This window comes from Dendropsophus ebraccatus, chromosome 8, assembly GCF_027789765.1.
Source record: "Dendropsophus ebraccatus isolate aDenEbr1 chromosome 8, aDenEbr1.pat, whole genome shotgun sequence".
NCBI classification, from domain to species: Eukaryota; Metazoa; Chordata; class Amphibia; order Anura; family Hylidae; genus Dendropsophus; species Dendropsophus ebraccatus.
In genome coordinates this window covers 30,494,608-30,508,763 of record NC_091461.1, presented here as the reverse complement: position 1 = coordinate 30,508,763, position 14,156 = coordinate 30,494,608, and the positions used below count along the sequence as shown (strand labels likewise).

Genomic DNA, 14,156 nt, shown 5'->3' with positions numbered 1-14,156 from the left:
TGTCCCATCACTGATGTCAATGGTTTTTGGTATATTTAGATCAATACATGACGTATTCAATGGCAGGTATAGAGATAGGTTGTCAATTATTGTTATGAAATCCCTTCTTCCGTTTTTCCAATGCGTTCCCCTTGTTCTGTGGCGACAAGTTCCTCAGGGAATAGGAAGAGTGTTGGTAAATGTTTGGGATATGCCTTGATTAGGATGATCGTCTGATCCAATGGAGGCTGATGTTCTGATTAGAGATGTGCGAACCGGCCGAGGTTCGGATTTGTATGAATCTGAATTCTCGGCTTCTGATTCCCGCTGTCTGCCCGCTCCGTGGAGAGGGTGGATACAGCCTGAGGACCGCCTGGATAACTGGGATACAGCCTATGGCTCTGGTTCATACGAACCCAAACCTCGGCCGGTTCGCTCATCTCTAATTCTGATGTCAGTCACATCAGTGTGTGTCGGGGGGGGGGGGGGTAACCCCAATAGAGATACGAGGGAAACCCCCTAGACCAGTGCTAATCAAACTTTTTGTTCTCGGGCCTCACCCGGCAATCCATGTTGATGCTCGGGCCTCACCAACAAACATATACCACTATGAAGCGCCAGATACCGCCACGTAGTGCACATAATATCCCATAGCGTCAAAACAACACAAAAGTGCAGAAATAAATGTTGCTTCACCTTTAGTAAACCACCAGCACAGTGCAGAAAATACATACTGCTCCACCTGCAGTAACCCATTACCACATACTGCTCCACCTGTAAACCAGCCCCACAGTGCAGCATTTCTTTCTCCATACCCTACCTGGCAGCTTACACACACACACGCGCTAGCATGATTCGATTCTACTCTTAACCTCCTCTTCCTGTGGTAGCTCCCTCTTCCCTCATTACCCCATTTCTGTACATTTGGCATTCCTGTCACTGTCAGAGTGATGTGCGGTGTTCCTGTCACTGTCAGAGTGATGTGCGGTGTTCCTGTCACTGTCAGAGTGATGTGCTGTGTTCCTGGCACTGTCAGAGTGATGTGCTGTGTTCCTGTCACTGTCAGAGTGATATGCGGTGTTCCTGGCACTGTCAGAGTGATGTGCAGTATTCCTGTCACTGTCAGAGTGATGTGCTGTGTACCTGTCACTGTCAGAGTGATGTGCTGTGTTCCTGTCACTGTCAGAGTGATGTGCTGTGTTCCTGTCACTGTCAGAGTGATGTGCTGTGTTCCTGTCACTGTCAGAGTGATGTGCTGTGTTCCTGGCACTGTCAGAGTGATGTGTTGTGTTCCTGGCACTGTCAGAGTGATGTGCTGTGTTCCTGGCACTGTCAGAGTGATGTGCAGTATTCCTGGCACTGTCAGAGTGATGTGCTGTCTTCCTGGCACTGTCAGAGTGATGTGCGGTGTTCCTGGCACTGTCAGAGTGATGTGCGGTGTTCCTGGCACTGTGAGAGTGATGTGCGGTGTTCCTGGCACTGTCAGAGTGATGTGCGGTGTTCCTGGCACTGTCAGAGTTATGTGCAGTGTTCCTGTCACTGTCAGAGTGATGTGCGGTGTTCCTGGCACTGTCAGAGTGATGTGCAGTATTCCTGGCACTGTCAGAGTGATGTGCTGTGTTCCTGGCACTGTCAGAGTGATGTGCAGTGTTCCTGTCACTGTCAGAGTGAGCTGGTGGCATGATGATGTAGTAGAGCTGAGCTGGTGGCATGATGATGTAGTAGAGCTGAGCTGGTGGCATGATGATGTAGTAGAGCTGAGCTGGTGGCATGATGATGTAGTAGAGCTGAGCTGGTGGCATGATGATGTAGCAGAGCTGAGCTGGTGGCATGATGATGTAGTAGAGCTGAGCTGGTGGCATGATGATGTAGCAGAGCTGAGCTGGTGGCATGATGATGTAGCAGAGCTGAGCTGGTAGAGCACTGCTGGCGTCCAGGGGTCTGTGTGGCTGTGAAGAGGCTTAGGGCAACCGCAGGTGCCGCAGGGGAGGTGGGACTTCGGGGCTGCACTCACAGGAACGCCGTGGGTAGCCACCGGGTGAGATGGGTGGGAGGGGGTGCGGGTGTACTGAGGGGGGTTGGGGGGCCGGGAGATTGTGCGGGGGTGGGGGGCAATGTCCGGGCGCTCTGCTGAGGGGGGATGGGGGGACTGCGGCCACCGGGAGATTGAGGGCAGGAGGTTGCGGGGCCTGCACTCACCGGGTGACCTCAAGTCCGGTTTCCACGTGATGTCCCCCGGCCCCCTGTTACCGCAAGACTTGGAGACGGAGTGTTCCCCTCACGCGGCCGCTCAGCTGACAGGGAGGCCCCGCGCACTTCCTCCAGCCGCCTGTTCAGCCCCCCTCGTGGCACAGCCATTTTTTTTTTTTAATCTGTTGCACTAAGGCTCCGTACGGCCTCAGCGCACCCCTGCTCATGATTGGCCCGCCCACCTATCCATCACCGCCTGAGCCGCACTCTCGAGCTGCGAGGGAGGCTGAACGCGCGGCTAGAGAAAGAACGCGGGGCCTCCCTGTCAGCTGAGCGGCCGCGTGGTCACTAATCCTGGAGTCCCTGCTGTGTGCCGATGTCGGGCACAGACAGGGACCCTGCGCCTCACCAGACTGCGAGCTGCGCCTCACCAGTGAGGCACGCCTCACAGTTTGAGAAGCGCTGCCCTAGACACTCCAAAGTCCGTCAGGTAACAAATCTGGGAGATAACCCCTAGGATATTTATTTGTCCAAAGTGATGTCCGATCTACTCTAGTATAGAGATTAATTGTCCCTTCGTTATGGCCTGGTATAGGTTCCTTAGATGCTTGCTAAGCCCGTTTCTGGATATCAATGTATCACAATGTTTTCCTTTGCAGAGTGATGCGCTGCGGGGCGTGCTCTGCAGCTCGTCCGTAGTCTCACTGGTGCTTAGAGCGATGCCGTCTGATAGAGTGTGGTCCGTGCTAAGGAAGGCTCGTCCACGTGTGTGGGCTTCTGCTACTCAGTGTCGGCTGTTAGTGCAGAGGGAGCGTGTATACCTAACACTTGTAAACAATCATAACCACCTAGTTTGTACATATTTGTTTGTGTTTAATGTATACACGTATATGTAATTGTGAATAAATATACGCTATAAGATGTATTATAGCGCTTCAACCACAGTCCCACCATTTGTTTGATTCTGATAGGGCCTTAAGACTCTTTAAGGGTTGAACATTGATTGGAATGGTACAGCACCAATAGATGGTATTGTAAAGGAATTTTTTTTCCATTAAGAGGAAAGCTACTTTGCATATTTTTTTCCCCATGGAGCATTTTATGACTTTTAAGACTCTATGGGGGACATATATCAAGTCCAGATTAGTATAGTCGGCCAGCCCTGCATCTGGTGCAGGCATTGCGCAAAAGTCTACACCTGCTCTGGCGTGTACACTAGGGAGAAGGCAAGAATCTGTGTCTACTACCTGGCATACGCCAGAGGCGTATCATTAAATAATCTCTAACTATATGCCAGTTTTCAAGAAGACACACTATCCCTTTATTCTTGTGAAGAAAAGTACACAGGGAAGAAGCAGCAATAACAGCACAACTCTTTAGCCACAGTCCATTTGAAGTTCTGCATTGCAGAGTATGGGGTAGCCCCAAGTGCATTTGACTCAAAATGCCCAACAAGCTAATAAACATTGATTATACTGTATGCATTTGTAGCAGATATGCTTTATATGCAACTTTTGTAATGTTTTATGCGACTGTTAATTTTGTGGCACTGTATTCAGCTCACCAATGCTGACCACCATGTCAGCGCAGGACATCACATCCTCAGTCTCCATTGATGCTGACACTGCCTCCTGCAAGCTGGCATCGAAGAAACCTTAATTCCTGGAGCCTACTGAAGGGTTATGCCCCTATTCCACAGGTCGTTTAGAGGAGCAAACGAGCGCTCTCAGCGCTCGTTTGCTCCTCGTTCCCCGCTCGCTGCCGCCGCTATTCATCGCGGCTGCAGCGAGCGGGTGAGTGCGGGAGGGGGCGGTGGGGAGCTGCGGGGGGGCTGCCCGGGGGATCGCTGATCGTCCGGGCAGCCCATAGGATATAGCAGCGTCTGTTGCCGATGCTCCTATTCAACGGAGCGACGGCAGCAGATCGCTGCTATATCAGTTGCTTGTTTTTCAACATGTTGAAAAACAAGCGACTGCAATGATCAGCCGACATGAACGATGTCGGCTGATCGTTGCACTCTATTCCACCGGACGGTAGCGGCCGATATCGGCTGAATACGAACGATAATCGTTCCGTGGAAAAGGGCCTTTAGGTGGCACAACCAGTGGCTTGTCAGTTCTTACAACTATGGGCTAAAAAGGATGAGAAAATATGTTGAGAGACACATAGGGGCATAGCAATATAATAATGTACAGTATCAGCAATAAACAGTAAGAACATACAAGTACAATGTTACATGAGCTGAAGAAATGTGTGGATTCCTCCTTACAAACAATTCCTCTAACAACTTGTATCTTAACTCTACTGTATTTATCAACAAGCTCGATAGATCGGGATGCCAGACCATAGAAATCCAATCTGAGATCTTAAAGCTGAACAAAACTGGCATGAAGAATTTTTTACAGGGTTCGGCCACTATTACAGAAGAGGGAACAGGTTTGTGTATTCTATTTACTATTAATAGCAATAAACAACTAATTGACATAAACAATGAGTTATTACTCTGCACATAGGTCCATCACTGAACAAAACTTGTTATTTATGAATATTATGGGCGGAGATGTTATAATTAGAAATGAGCGATTCACTCAGAAATTTGTTTCTCGAAGTTTGCAAACATTTGCACAAATTCATGAATATTCGCAAACCGCATACAAAGAGTGGGACTATTAAAGACTAACATTTTTTTTTCCACAGCTGTTGCTGTGACAGTGTCAAAGGTTGGAAAATGAAAATTAAAAAAAAAATGTCAATCAGCCTGTCAATCCTTCAATTTCTGCCATGGACAGCAGTGAACATTGGTGGATCAGCTAAATTAACAACGTCAAATGATGCTTTCTCCCAGGACACTGGATTCACTGGAGATTGACTTGACAGCAGCCACACACTGGGATATCAATGGGTTAAAGGAGTTATCCAGCACTACAAAAACATGGCCACTTTCCTCCAGAGACAGCCCCACTCTTGTCTCCAGTTTGGGCGGGGTTTTTCTGCTTAGTTCCATTAAAGTCAATGGAGCTTAACTGCAAACTGCTCCTGAACTGGGGACAAGAGTCGTGTTGTCTCTCAAAGAAAATGGCCATGTTTTTGTAGCACTGGATAACCCCTTTAACCCTGACCCATAGCATCTACAGACAACTACCAACAATGGACTGTCCTAAACTATCCTCTCCTATCTCTTTTGCCTGCACTGAATCCCTGCTGCAAACACTCTACACTAAACAGCCGAGTGCCATCTGCAGGAAGAAGCACGCACTATACATAGGGGGAGGGACAGTGACAGCACATTGGGACTTTCAGGTTATTGCACGAGCGCATGGAATTATTGGTAATCCCTTGGTCCTACCAAGTGACACTACTGCTGTATGCTTACATATATATATATATATATATATATATATATATATATATATATAGTTTTATGTGAAGCAGCAGCATAGAGAACACTATAGAGCAGTACCAGACAGCCTAAGCTGTGAATCAGGCTTCTGTGTCTTTCTAGCTAAACTCCCTCTCTTCCCTCACCTCTCTATAGACATTTATTGCCAGCATCGGATCTTTCAGCGACCAACTAGCCCATCTTGATTTTTTGTACTAATTTGCGCTAAAGTGAAGTCGAACAACAATGATTTTTGGTGCAGGTTGGTTCCAGCGATCGGCTAAGGAATAAGCATTTGCTTGTTCATCAGATGACAGCTAGGTCTCTTACATGGAGCAATAATTGGTCTATACAGCAAATAATAACTCTATGTAAAAGGCCCTTGGAATTGGGAAATGGCCTAATTGATCTTTTCAGTTTAATTAGTTTCCCCATTATGTCAGCTTTATATACTGATTAGATATCAAATCTTTAAACAGTCCACATATGTAAAAAATAAAAATCTTGGAGTGTCCTTGCTTTTTTTACAATACTGTATGTCTAAAGGAATAAAAATAGTAATACCACACTTCCCTTTCATGGAACCTTTTACTGTATGGGAGCTGTTGGAAACATCAGAACCCACAGCTCACATAGAGAATAAATGAAGAAATATCACCCATTGGTGACCAGCGATCAGAGATCGTGGGGAGTCCGACCACTAGGACCTGTGAATACGGGATAATTTTGTCAAATAGAAATACCCCTCTATGGTAGAATAATTTTCAATTTTTCTTTCTTATTTCCGTTTATGTGAAGGGGTGGAGCTATCAACATCAGGTCAGACAAGTATATCAACCGTCATCAACAAACTCTCATTTGTTAATAAAGAAAGGAATTACAACCCTGGAATACCATTCACTGGATTTGTAAGTTTTCTATGGCCTCTTTATTTTTTTATTTTATTATAATGGATTTATATCACAGGTCATGTATTTAATTTATATTTTTTTTATTTCTTTTTTAGCTTAAAGCGGAGGATGTTGATGGTAACCCAATACCAAGAATTAAGGTTTATCTCCAGAGCCTATCTGATGTTATCAATGAGACTTTAGTGACAGATGAAAATGGTCAAGTATCTTTTACTCTAAATACCAGCAACTGGACACACAGCGTGCACTTGAGGGTACTTATCAATATGTGCACTGAGATAAGAGAAGCCTGTACAGGGTAGCCATGCAGTGCTGGGGTCCTTCGTTTAAATCTGACAGCATGTGTCTACATTGGTTTTCTGTAACATTTCCTATCAATCCTAACTCTAAACTTAGCTACAGTTGCAGTCAGAAATTATTCGAAACCCCGCCCCCCCCATTGTAAATTTGATTTACTTTCTAAAATTTTTAAACTTGTTTGTAAAGAAAATCAATAAGAACAATATAATTTGCCCAACTTAACAGATATAACAAGTGGTTTCTCCAAGTACAATAAAAAATGACACTTTTGATGACCACTGCAGTCTCCGAATTCTCCTAACTCCTTCAAGACAAGTTTATCCTTTTGTTTTGTCTTTTACTTGCTGCAAATGTGATATATAATCAGACACACCAGTGTCTGACAGCGTTCCTGAGCAATGTAATCCAATCACTTATGGCCAGTTCACCAACACTTTTGGGTACTGCTTTCTGGGTTCTGAATAAGGAATTGTAACAGCCACTCCAGTATCTTCTCAGGACTTTTGAAACCAATACATTGCAGACCGCTCTGGTCCCCGGCCGCTTCCTGATCTGAGCGGGGGACCTGGGTCGTGATGTGTGAGGTCTGCTCAGCCAGTCACCGGCAGAGGCAGGACCCCACTATGGCCGCTGACTGGCTGACAACCCGGATCCCCACTCAGACCAGGCAGCAGCTGAGGACCGGAGCAGTGATATGTGACCACCAGTGCTGGAGTAGGGGAGGGAAGAGCATGTTACTTCTTTTATCCTTCTCCTCCTCAGCACTGGCTAAAAAAAAATGGATCTGGCCGTACTTCTCCTTTAAGACATTCAGAACTGTAAGCATGAAAAACATTCCTATTTTGTTTCTTGTAGGCTAGAATGGTCCTGGACGCTTCATCACATATTTCTGGTGAAATCAGGGCTAGTTATGGTTCAGCCGCCTTATATATTTCCCCATTTTACTCTCCGAGCAAGAGCTTCTTGAAGGTTCACTCTTTGGACAAAGTTTTGCCATGTGAGGGGGATGAGGAGATTCCAGTTGAATATATCATTAAATACATGGAAGTGATGGAAGGCAAGCACCTATATTTACATTATCTGGTGAGCAACTATGCAGCACATACATATACATGTACATTGAGCACATTTTGTTCTGGCTTCAATAGTGAACTAATGTCAATAAAACTTTAAGCGCAATTATTGAGACTTTTAAAAGTGTAAGATATGAATGTTTGATAAGTGCAGCTTTAAGGACTCTCTTAAAGTGTATCTATAATTAAAAAAACTTCTCACATGTCATAGCGACATGTCAGAAGTTTGTATTGGTAGGGGTCGAGGTGCTCTGTGGAATTGTCAAAGATAGACGAATGTAGCTTTTGACTATCTCTGGCAGCTAAATAGAGGATGAAGGAAGCAGCAGCATACAGTACATGCTCGGTCCACCCACTTAGATGTTGGGGTCCCTGTTTTCAAGATCTCTTTGTTGTACTCTATGTCGTGAATACTGTAAATGGGGCATAACTTGTCAGGATTAATATCGCTCTTTAATGTTTTTTGTCGCTTAGTTTTATTTATTTTTTTACAGATACTTTCTAAAGATTCTATAAAAGATTTTGGATCCATGAAAATTAAAATTGAAAAGGGGGATGAAGGTAAGACGTCTGGCTGAATTAAAATTTTTGGCCTGTAAACAGTATTTTACGATGTGACAAACCTATGGATCATGCTTAATATGATGGAGGGGAGGGCACCACAGAATAAGAACTAGCAGGGTGCTACAGTACTATAACACTAAACCATGTAACAACCAAAGAAAAAAAGAAAGTACTGAGCCAGCACACCCAAAATAATGTATCAAAAAATATAATTTTATTTAAACACAAACATGAGACATAAAAACATTTAAAAACATACAAACATAGTGCTAGCCACAATATGCTGCACTAAACCCTCTGTCCACAAGATGGCAGTGGTATACTGCCCATATCCCACAATAAGGAAAAATAATATAAAGATTCCTGCATATAGAGGTGAGAACATGCAGGGACGAAGTCGCACTGTGCGACGCAATGCGTTGGGCGGTTCTTCTCCATCTGTCCCCTCCATATTGGCCGCGGTGCAGGTTGTATAGGATAGCCTTATGGCATTTGTATTGTTTGCACTTTTCTCTGCATGTAGAGGGAAGTGGCAGGATATTATGCATTATTGATACCCTACTTGTACTACCTGCACTCCACCTCTATATGCAGGAATCTTTATATTATTTTTCCTTATTGTGGGATATGGGCAGTATACCACTGCCATCTTGTGGACAGAGGTTTTAGTGCAGCGTATTGTGGCTAGCACTATGTTTGTATGTTTTTAAATGTTTTTATGTCTCATGTTTGTGCTTAAATAAAATTATATTTTTTGATACATTATTTTGAGTGTGCTGGCTCAGTACTTTCTTTTTTTCTTTGGTTGTTACAAAACCTATGGATCAGACTATGTTTAATTTAAAGAACAACATTTTCAATATGATAAAAAATTCATAAATTAAAATTTTACTTGAATGTCATGAAATTTGGTTGTCATCAAGTCAGATTTGTTTGTTTTTTGTACAGCAACTCACAAATAACCATGAGTGGGCAAAGTCCCATATAAGAGTCAACTTAAAGCAACATAATTCTCAGCATTTGCTATGTTTCTTTTAGGCTAGTCAAATCTCCATCTCTGTTAATAAATGACCTATATGGCCTCAGCTACAGTATGCTCCCCTCTAGCTGGCCAACTCATTTTCTTATGAATGGGTTCTTTGACAGATCTAGTTAGATTCTAAAGGCTACAGCAGCTCTTTTAAAACTTTAAGGCAGGGATGGGAAACCTTTGGCCCTCCAGCTGTTGCAAAACTACAATTCCCATCATGCCTGGACAGCTGAAGCGAAGCTTTGGCTGTCCAGGCATGATGGGAATTGTAGTTTTGCAACAGCTGGAGGGACGTAGGTTCCCCATCCCTGCCTTAAAGTTTTAGAAATAGAGTCATTATTGACTGAAATGAACAAAGGCCTTTCTTTGATTGCAGGAGTCTATGGTTTTGCCACATAATCGACTCCTTTTGTCTGTTCAAGAACAGACCCTAAAGAATGCATATGAATACCTAACAGATCCCATTGACTTCAATAAGGTCAATTGGGTTTCTGTCTGGAGTTCATTTATTCGACATGATTCAAACCGACAAAAAATTACAGCCTAAAAGATTTGTTTTGCATTCATATAGTGCCAAATAAACAGGACATTCGATGGAGTTCCCCGAATGGAGCACCGTATGAACTAAGCGAAGTGTAAACCAAACCTTATTTTGAGTTAGTATGGTGAGGCTTAGACATCAATTTGTTTTTACTGGTGAATAGAGATGAGTGAAGAAAGATTTGTTTAGCATTATAGAAAGCTGAACAATCCGCTTTTGAATCCCGCTGTGTGCTTACTCTTTAGGGTAGCTTCACACGTACCGTATCGCTGCGTTTTTATTGCTGCGTTTTTGGTGCGATTTTTACATGCGAGTTTTGATTTTCACATGAAAATCAAAACGCGCATGTAAAAAACGCAGCGATAAAAACGCAGCGATAAAAACGCAGCGATACGGTACGTGTGAAGGCACCTTTAGGGTAGCTTCACACGTACCGCATGGCTGCATTTTTATCGCTGTGTTTTTGGTGCGATTTTTACATGCGAGGTTTGATTAAAACTCGCATGTAAAAATCGCACCAAAAACACAGCGATAAAAATGCAGCCATGCGGTACGTGTGAAGGCACCCTTAAAGAGCCCAAGGATTGCTTGGAAAACATGGATACAGTCGTAGGGTTGATCAGTCGATGATTAGGATGAATAGTAATCCAGAGTTATTTCTACTTTCTATATAGCAGCATAATTATGATATCCTACAGCCAGAAATGTTTTGTGTGTTGCAGATATCCATGGAAAAGCTACTTTAAACCTGCGTTTGAGTGCAGAGACATCAACGACTATTCATGCGCTTGTCTACATTTTGCTACCCAACGGAGATATGGTAGCAGACTCTCAAAAGTTCAACATACAGAAGTGTTTAAAAAATAAAGTAAGTGGACAAAAAAGTGACTTCCAGATTTTACAATGAATGGTAAGGACTGTGTTTGTGTTACATTTATATGTTAGTTTGGAGCAGAAGTTTGATAAAAGTATCAGCAGCAAAGAAGGCAGTGCACAGTGTATGTATGGCCAGTGCATAGAAATGGAGCGAAAGTTCAGCTTTCAAACAATGATTGGAGCGCTGTGCACTCTCTTCATTGTGAGATACCCCCTTTAGATTTTTGGTACAATTCGTTTATCTTATACACTCCTTAGGGCCCTATTACACAGGACGGTTATCGTGCAAATTATCGTTATATCGTTCCAATTTAAACAATAATTGTTTTGTGTAAATGCAGGCAACAATCAAACCACCAAAAAGAAATCGTTCATCGTTCGTTTGGTGCTGACAGCAAAATCAATGTTAATCGTTTCTCTAATCAATCCCTGTAATTCCGCATTTGTTTACTAGTCGTTCAGTGTAATTCCGCATTGTTCCGTCATTTGCTGCGATTAGATGGAGTAAACGATTGTAGTAACGATCATCATAACGATTGTAACTAAGGATTATCGTTCTGTGTAATATGGTGAACGATTTCAGGTTAACCCTTTCATAATGATCCCATAAGCTGATGTCCCTATGTCTGCCCCCTCTCCTCTGTCCCCTGCCGCTGTTACAATCTTGTGACAGCGGCAGAGGAGAGAGGGGAGGAGGCAGGGCTCACGGACGCGCCCGGCGTGCCCAGCCTTCCCTCTAACCCCCCCCGCCGGCCTCCGTATCCAGGAAACCGGAAGCCTGAGGCTTCGGGTTTCCATGTCTAACATCGGGGCTCTGCAATCACTCCGCAGAGCCCCGATGGACAGCAGACAGAGAATTCTCCCTCTGTCAGAAGCCCTATAGATGCTGCGGTCGTGCTATAGGGTTAACTCTCAGCACAAGAGTGCAGCTCCAGTGCTGAGAGTTGCGGCGGGTCCCGGCTATCACTGAATAGCTGGGACCCGCCACTGATGACACAAGAGCAGCTCCTGTGCCTGTATCATCCTGGATCATAACTTAACGTCTCTGCAGCGTAAGCTGCAGTGACGTTAATTTACAGTGCAACGTAATTGTTAAAAATTACTTTGTCTAGTAGGATCCTTACTGTAGAGAGGAGGCCCTACAGCTTTATATTGTCTGCATTATACCCTTGGTGCGTTTTGAAGGTGTGAATTTTTTATCTTATCCCAAATATAGCTGTTAACTTTTTTCAAATATTTTTTTTTATGCAGCTGTATAACATTTAGTTTTACTCAAAGCCAATAGGCTATAAGGTTAATTTTTTTTTTAATCATATCACATGCGTATCATACATTTCTTTGTAATAAAAAGTCTAATAGTACACTCAGTTTGGGCCAAGTGCTGCCCAGTGGTGATTTAGATGCCTTAGTAACTGGAGGTGAACAGTTATATAATTTAACCTGGGTTGTTTTTTTTTTGTTTGTTTTCTTTAAACAGGTATCCATTGGGTTCTCTCCAGGTGAAGTTCTTCCAGGATCAGATGTATCTCTTGAGGTTGAGGCTTCTCCAGGGTCTCTCTGTGGTCTGAGGGTGGTGGATCAGAGTGTGGTGCTAATAAAACCAGAGAAAGAGCTGACTGCAAATAAAGTGAGTGGTAACAGTGGTGGAATAGTTCAGAAGAATGATATTTTATTAGTTTACTCATTTTTGTAATCCCATGGTTTTGGTTGGATAGAATAAACTAACTAAAATCAGAGCCATGGCCATGTGAGTGCCTCCCTCCCCCAACAGGCATTACCCCAAAAATAGCTTCTTTTGATAGGGTGACAAAGTGAGGGAAGTCCAACAAAATTGGAAGACGTGAGGCAGGGGTGTGTGAGAAATTAATAAACAAGTAAACTCACCAATCAGCGGGAGACCAGGGCTCGCATATTCACTTTTACAAATGTGCTGCAATACCCCTTTAAATGAATCTTGGGTGCCACACCCAAAATTACCAGTCAAAGAGGACGTTGCCTAAAAGATACTGTTAAAAGCATTATATGATACACTTGACTAGACCGGGGAATTTAAGTTGTTTGAGGTGCAGAAAGCATAAAAAATCTGGGCGTGTTTAATCACCCACTGTAGGTCAATTTATAAAAAGTTATGAATTCTTTCAATGGTTTTCCTTTGAACACTGCCTTATCAAGAAACATTCTAACAATTCTTTATAAGGCCATGTTCACATGGGGTAAGACACCGGCCATTCTGTGACCCAGCCGGGTCACAGAATGGCCGGTATCAGAGAAGATCATCTGGATGATCTTCATTTCTGATGAATTGGGATGCAGGCGCATCCATGCACTCCTGCATGGCAATTTGCCGCTGTTCACAATGGAGCGTGCAGTTAGAACTGACATGTTTTTTGCAGAGCTGCTAGTGGTCCTGGCCAGAGCGTATACTATAGGTGAGATTTAACATGGTGTAAAGTGAAACTGGCTCAGTTGCCCCTAGCAACCAATCAGATTCCACCTTTCATTCCTCACAGACTCTTTGGAAAATGAAAAGTGGAATCTGATTGGTTGCTAGGGGCAACTGAGCCACTTCTAATTTACACCAGTTTGATAAATCTTCCCTTATATGTATACGCTCCGGCCCAGATTCACTCTAACTGCACTGCACATAGGTTAGGTATTAATCACAGCCGTTGTTGCACATTGGCAACAACGGACGTGATTAATACACAACTTACGATGGCCTAATGCTGTTTTACACCAAAGTACATATATCTAACATTTTTATTCTATTTTTTTTTTTAAACAAGGTTTTTGATATATTTAACATGGGATTTTGGTTGTATGACTATGGCGTCTGGGAATCTGAAAATCCATGTGGCCCATTTTCCCCATTTTCTGGCCGCTCCATTATTCAGCCAATTCAAATTCTACGTTTCTCTGACAGCAGTCATGTGGATGTGTACAGCATGCTTAAGGTTGGTCTGATATGTCTTCCATTTTCTTTAGAAATTTCTTTGGAAAAATAGACACAATTAGATTCTACTTATTTGATCCTTCTCCACACTGCAGTGTTCCATTAAAAGAAAAAAAATCTCTATCTATTGATCTGTCATCTTATAGGCCCTCAGTTTAAAAATAATAACAAGCGCAGACATAAAGAAACCTGTGAAATGCGTTCGGGAAACTATGAGAGGCAGCACACGGCCTGCTGGTAAAGTACATCTCACAATTTTAAATCAGTTTTAAGCTATGTTCCCACTACAGGATTTTTTGGGGAGCAGGGGGCCATCTATCAATAATGATTTAATAATTATGAATATATGACCACCTTTTC

The 14,156-nt window shown here is 43.3% G+C and overlaps 1 protein-coding gene across 3 annotated transcripts in view; it reads left to right on the top strand.

Annotated features, from left to right (window-relative positions):
• Positions 1–14,156, top strand: part of LOC138799208 (alpha-2-macroglobulin-like) — a 49,336-nt gene that overhangs the window by 13,334 nt on the left and 21,846 nt on the right. For all 3 annotated transcript variants that reach the window (XM_069980092.1, XM_069980093.1, XM_069980091.1), the window contains exons 9-17: positions 4,491–4,605; positions 6,347–6,456; positions 6,555–6,713; positions 7,615–7,842; positions 8,327–8,393; positions 10,690–10,835; positions 12,321–12,470; positions 13,630–13,797; positions 13,943–14,033. In XM_069980092.1, the coding sequence (XP_069836193.1) occupies positions 4,491–4,605; positions 6,347–6,456; positions 6,555–6,713; positions 7,615–7,842; positions 8,327–8,393; positions 10,690–10,835; positions 12,321–12,470; positions 13,630–13,797; positions 13,943–14,033 (1,234 nt within the window). The remainder of the gene's footprint in view (positions 1–4,490; positions 4,606–6,346; positions 6,457–6,554; positions 6,714–7,614; positions 7,843–8,326; positions 8,394–10,689; positions 10,836–12,320; positions 12,471–13,629; positions 13,798–13,942; positions 14,034–14,156) is intronic.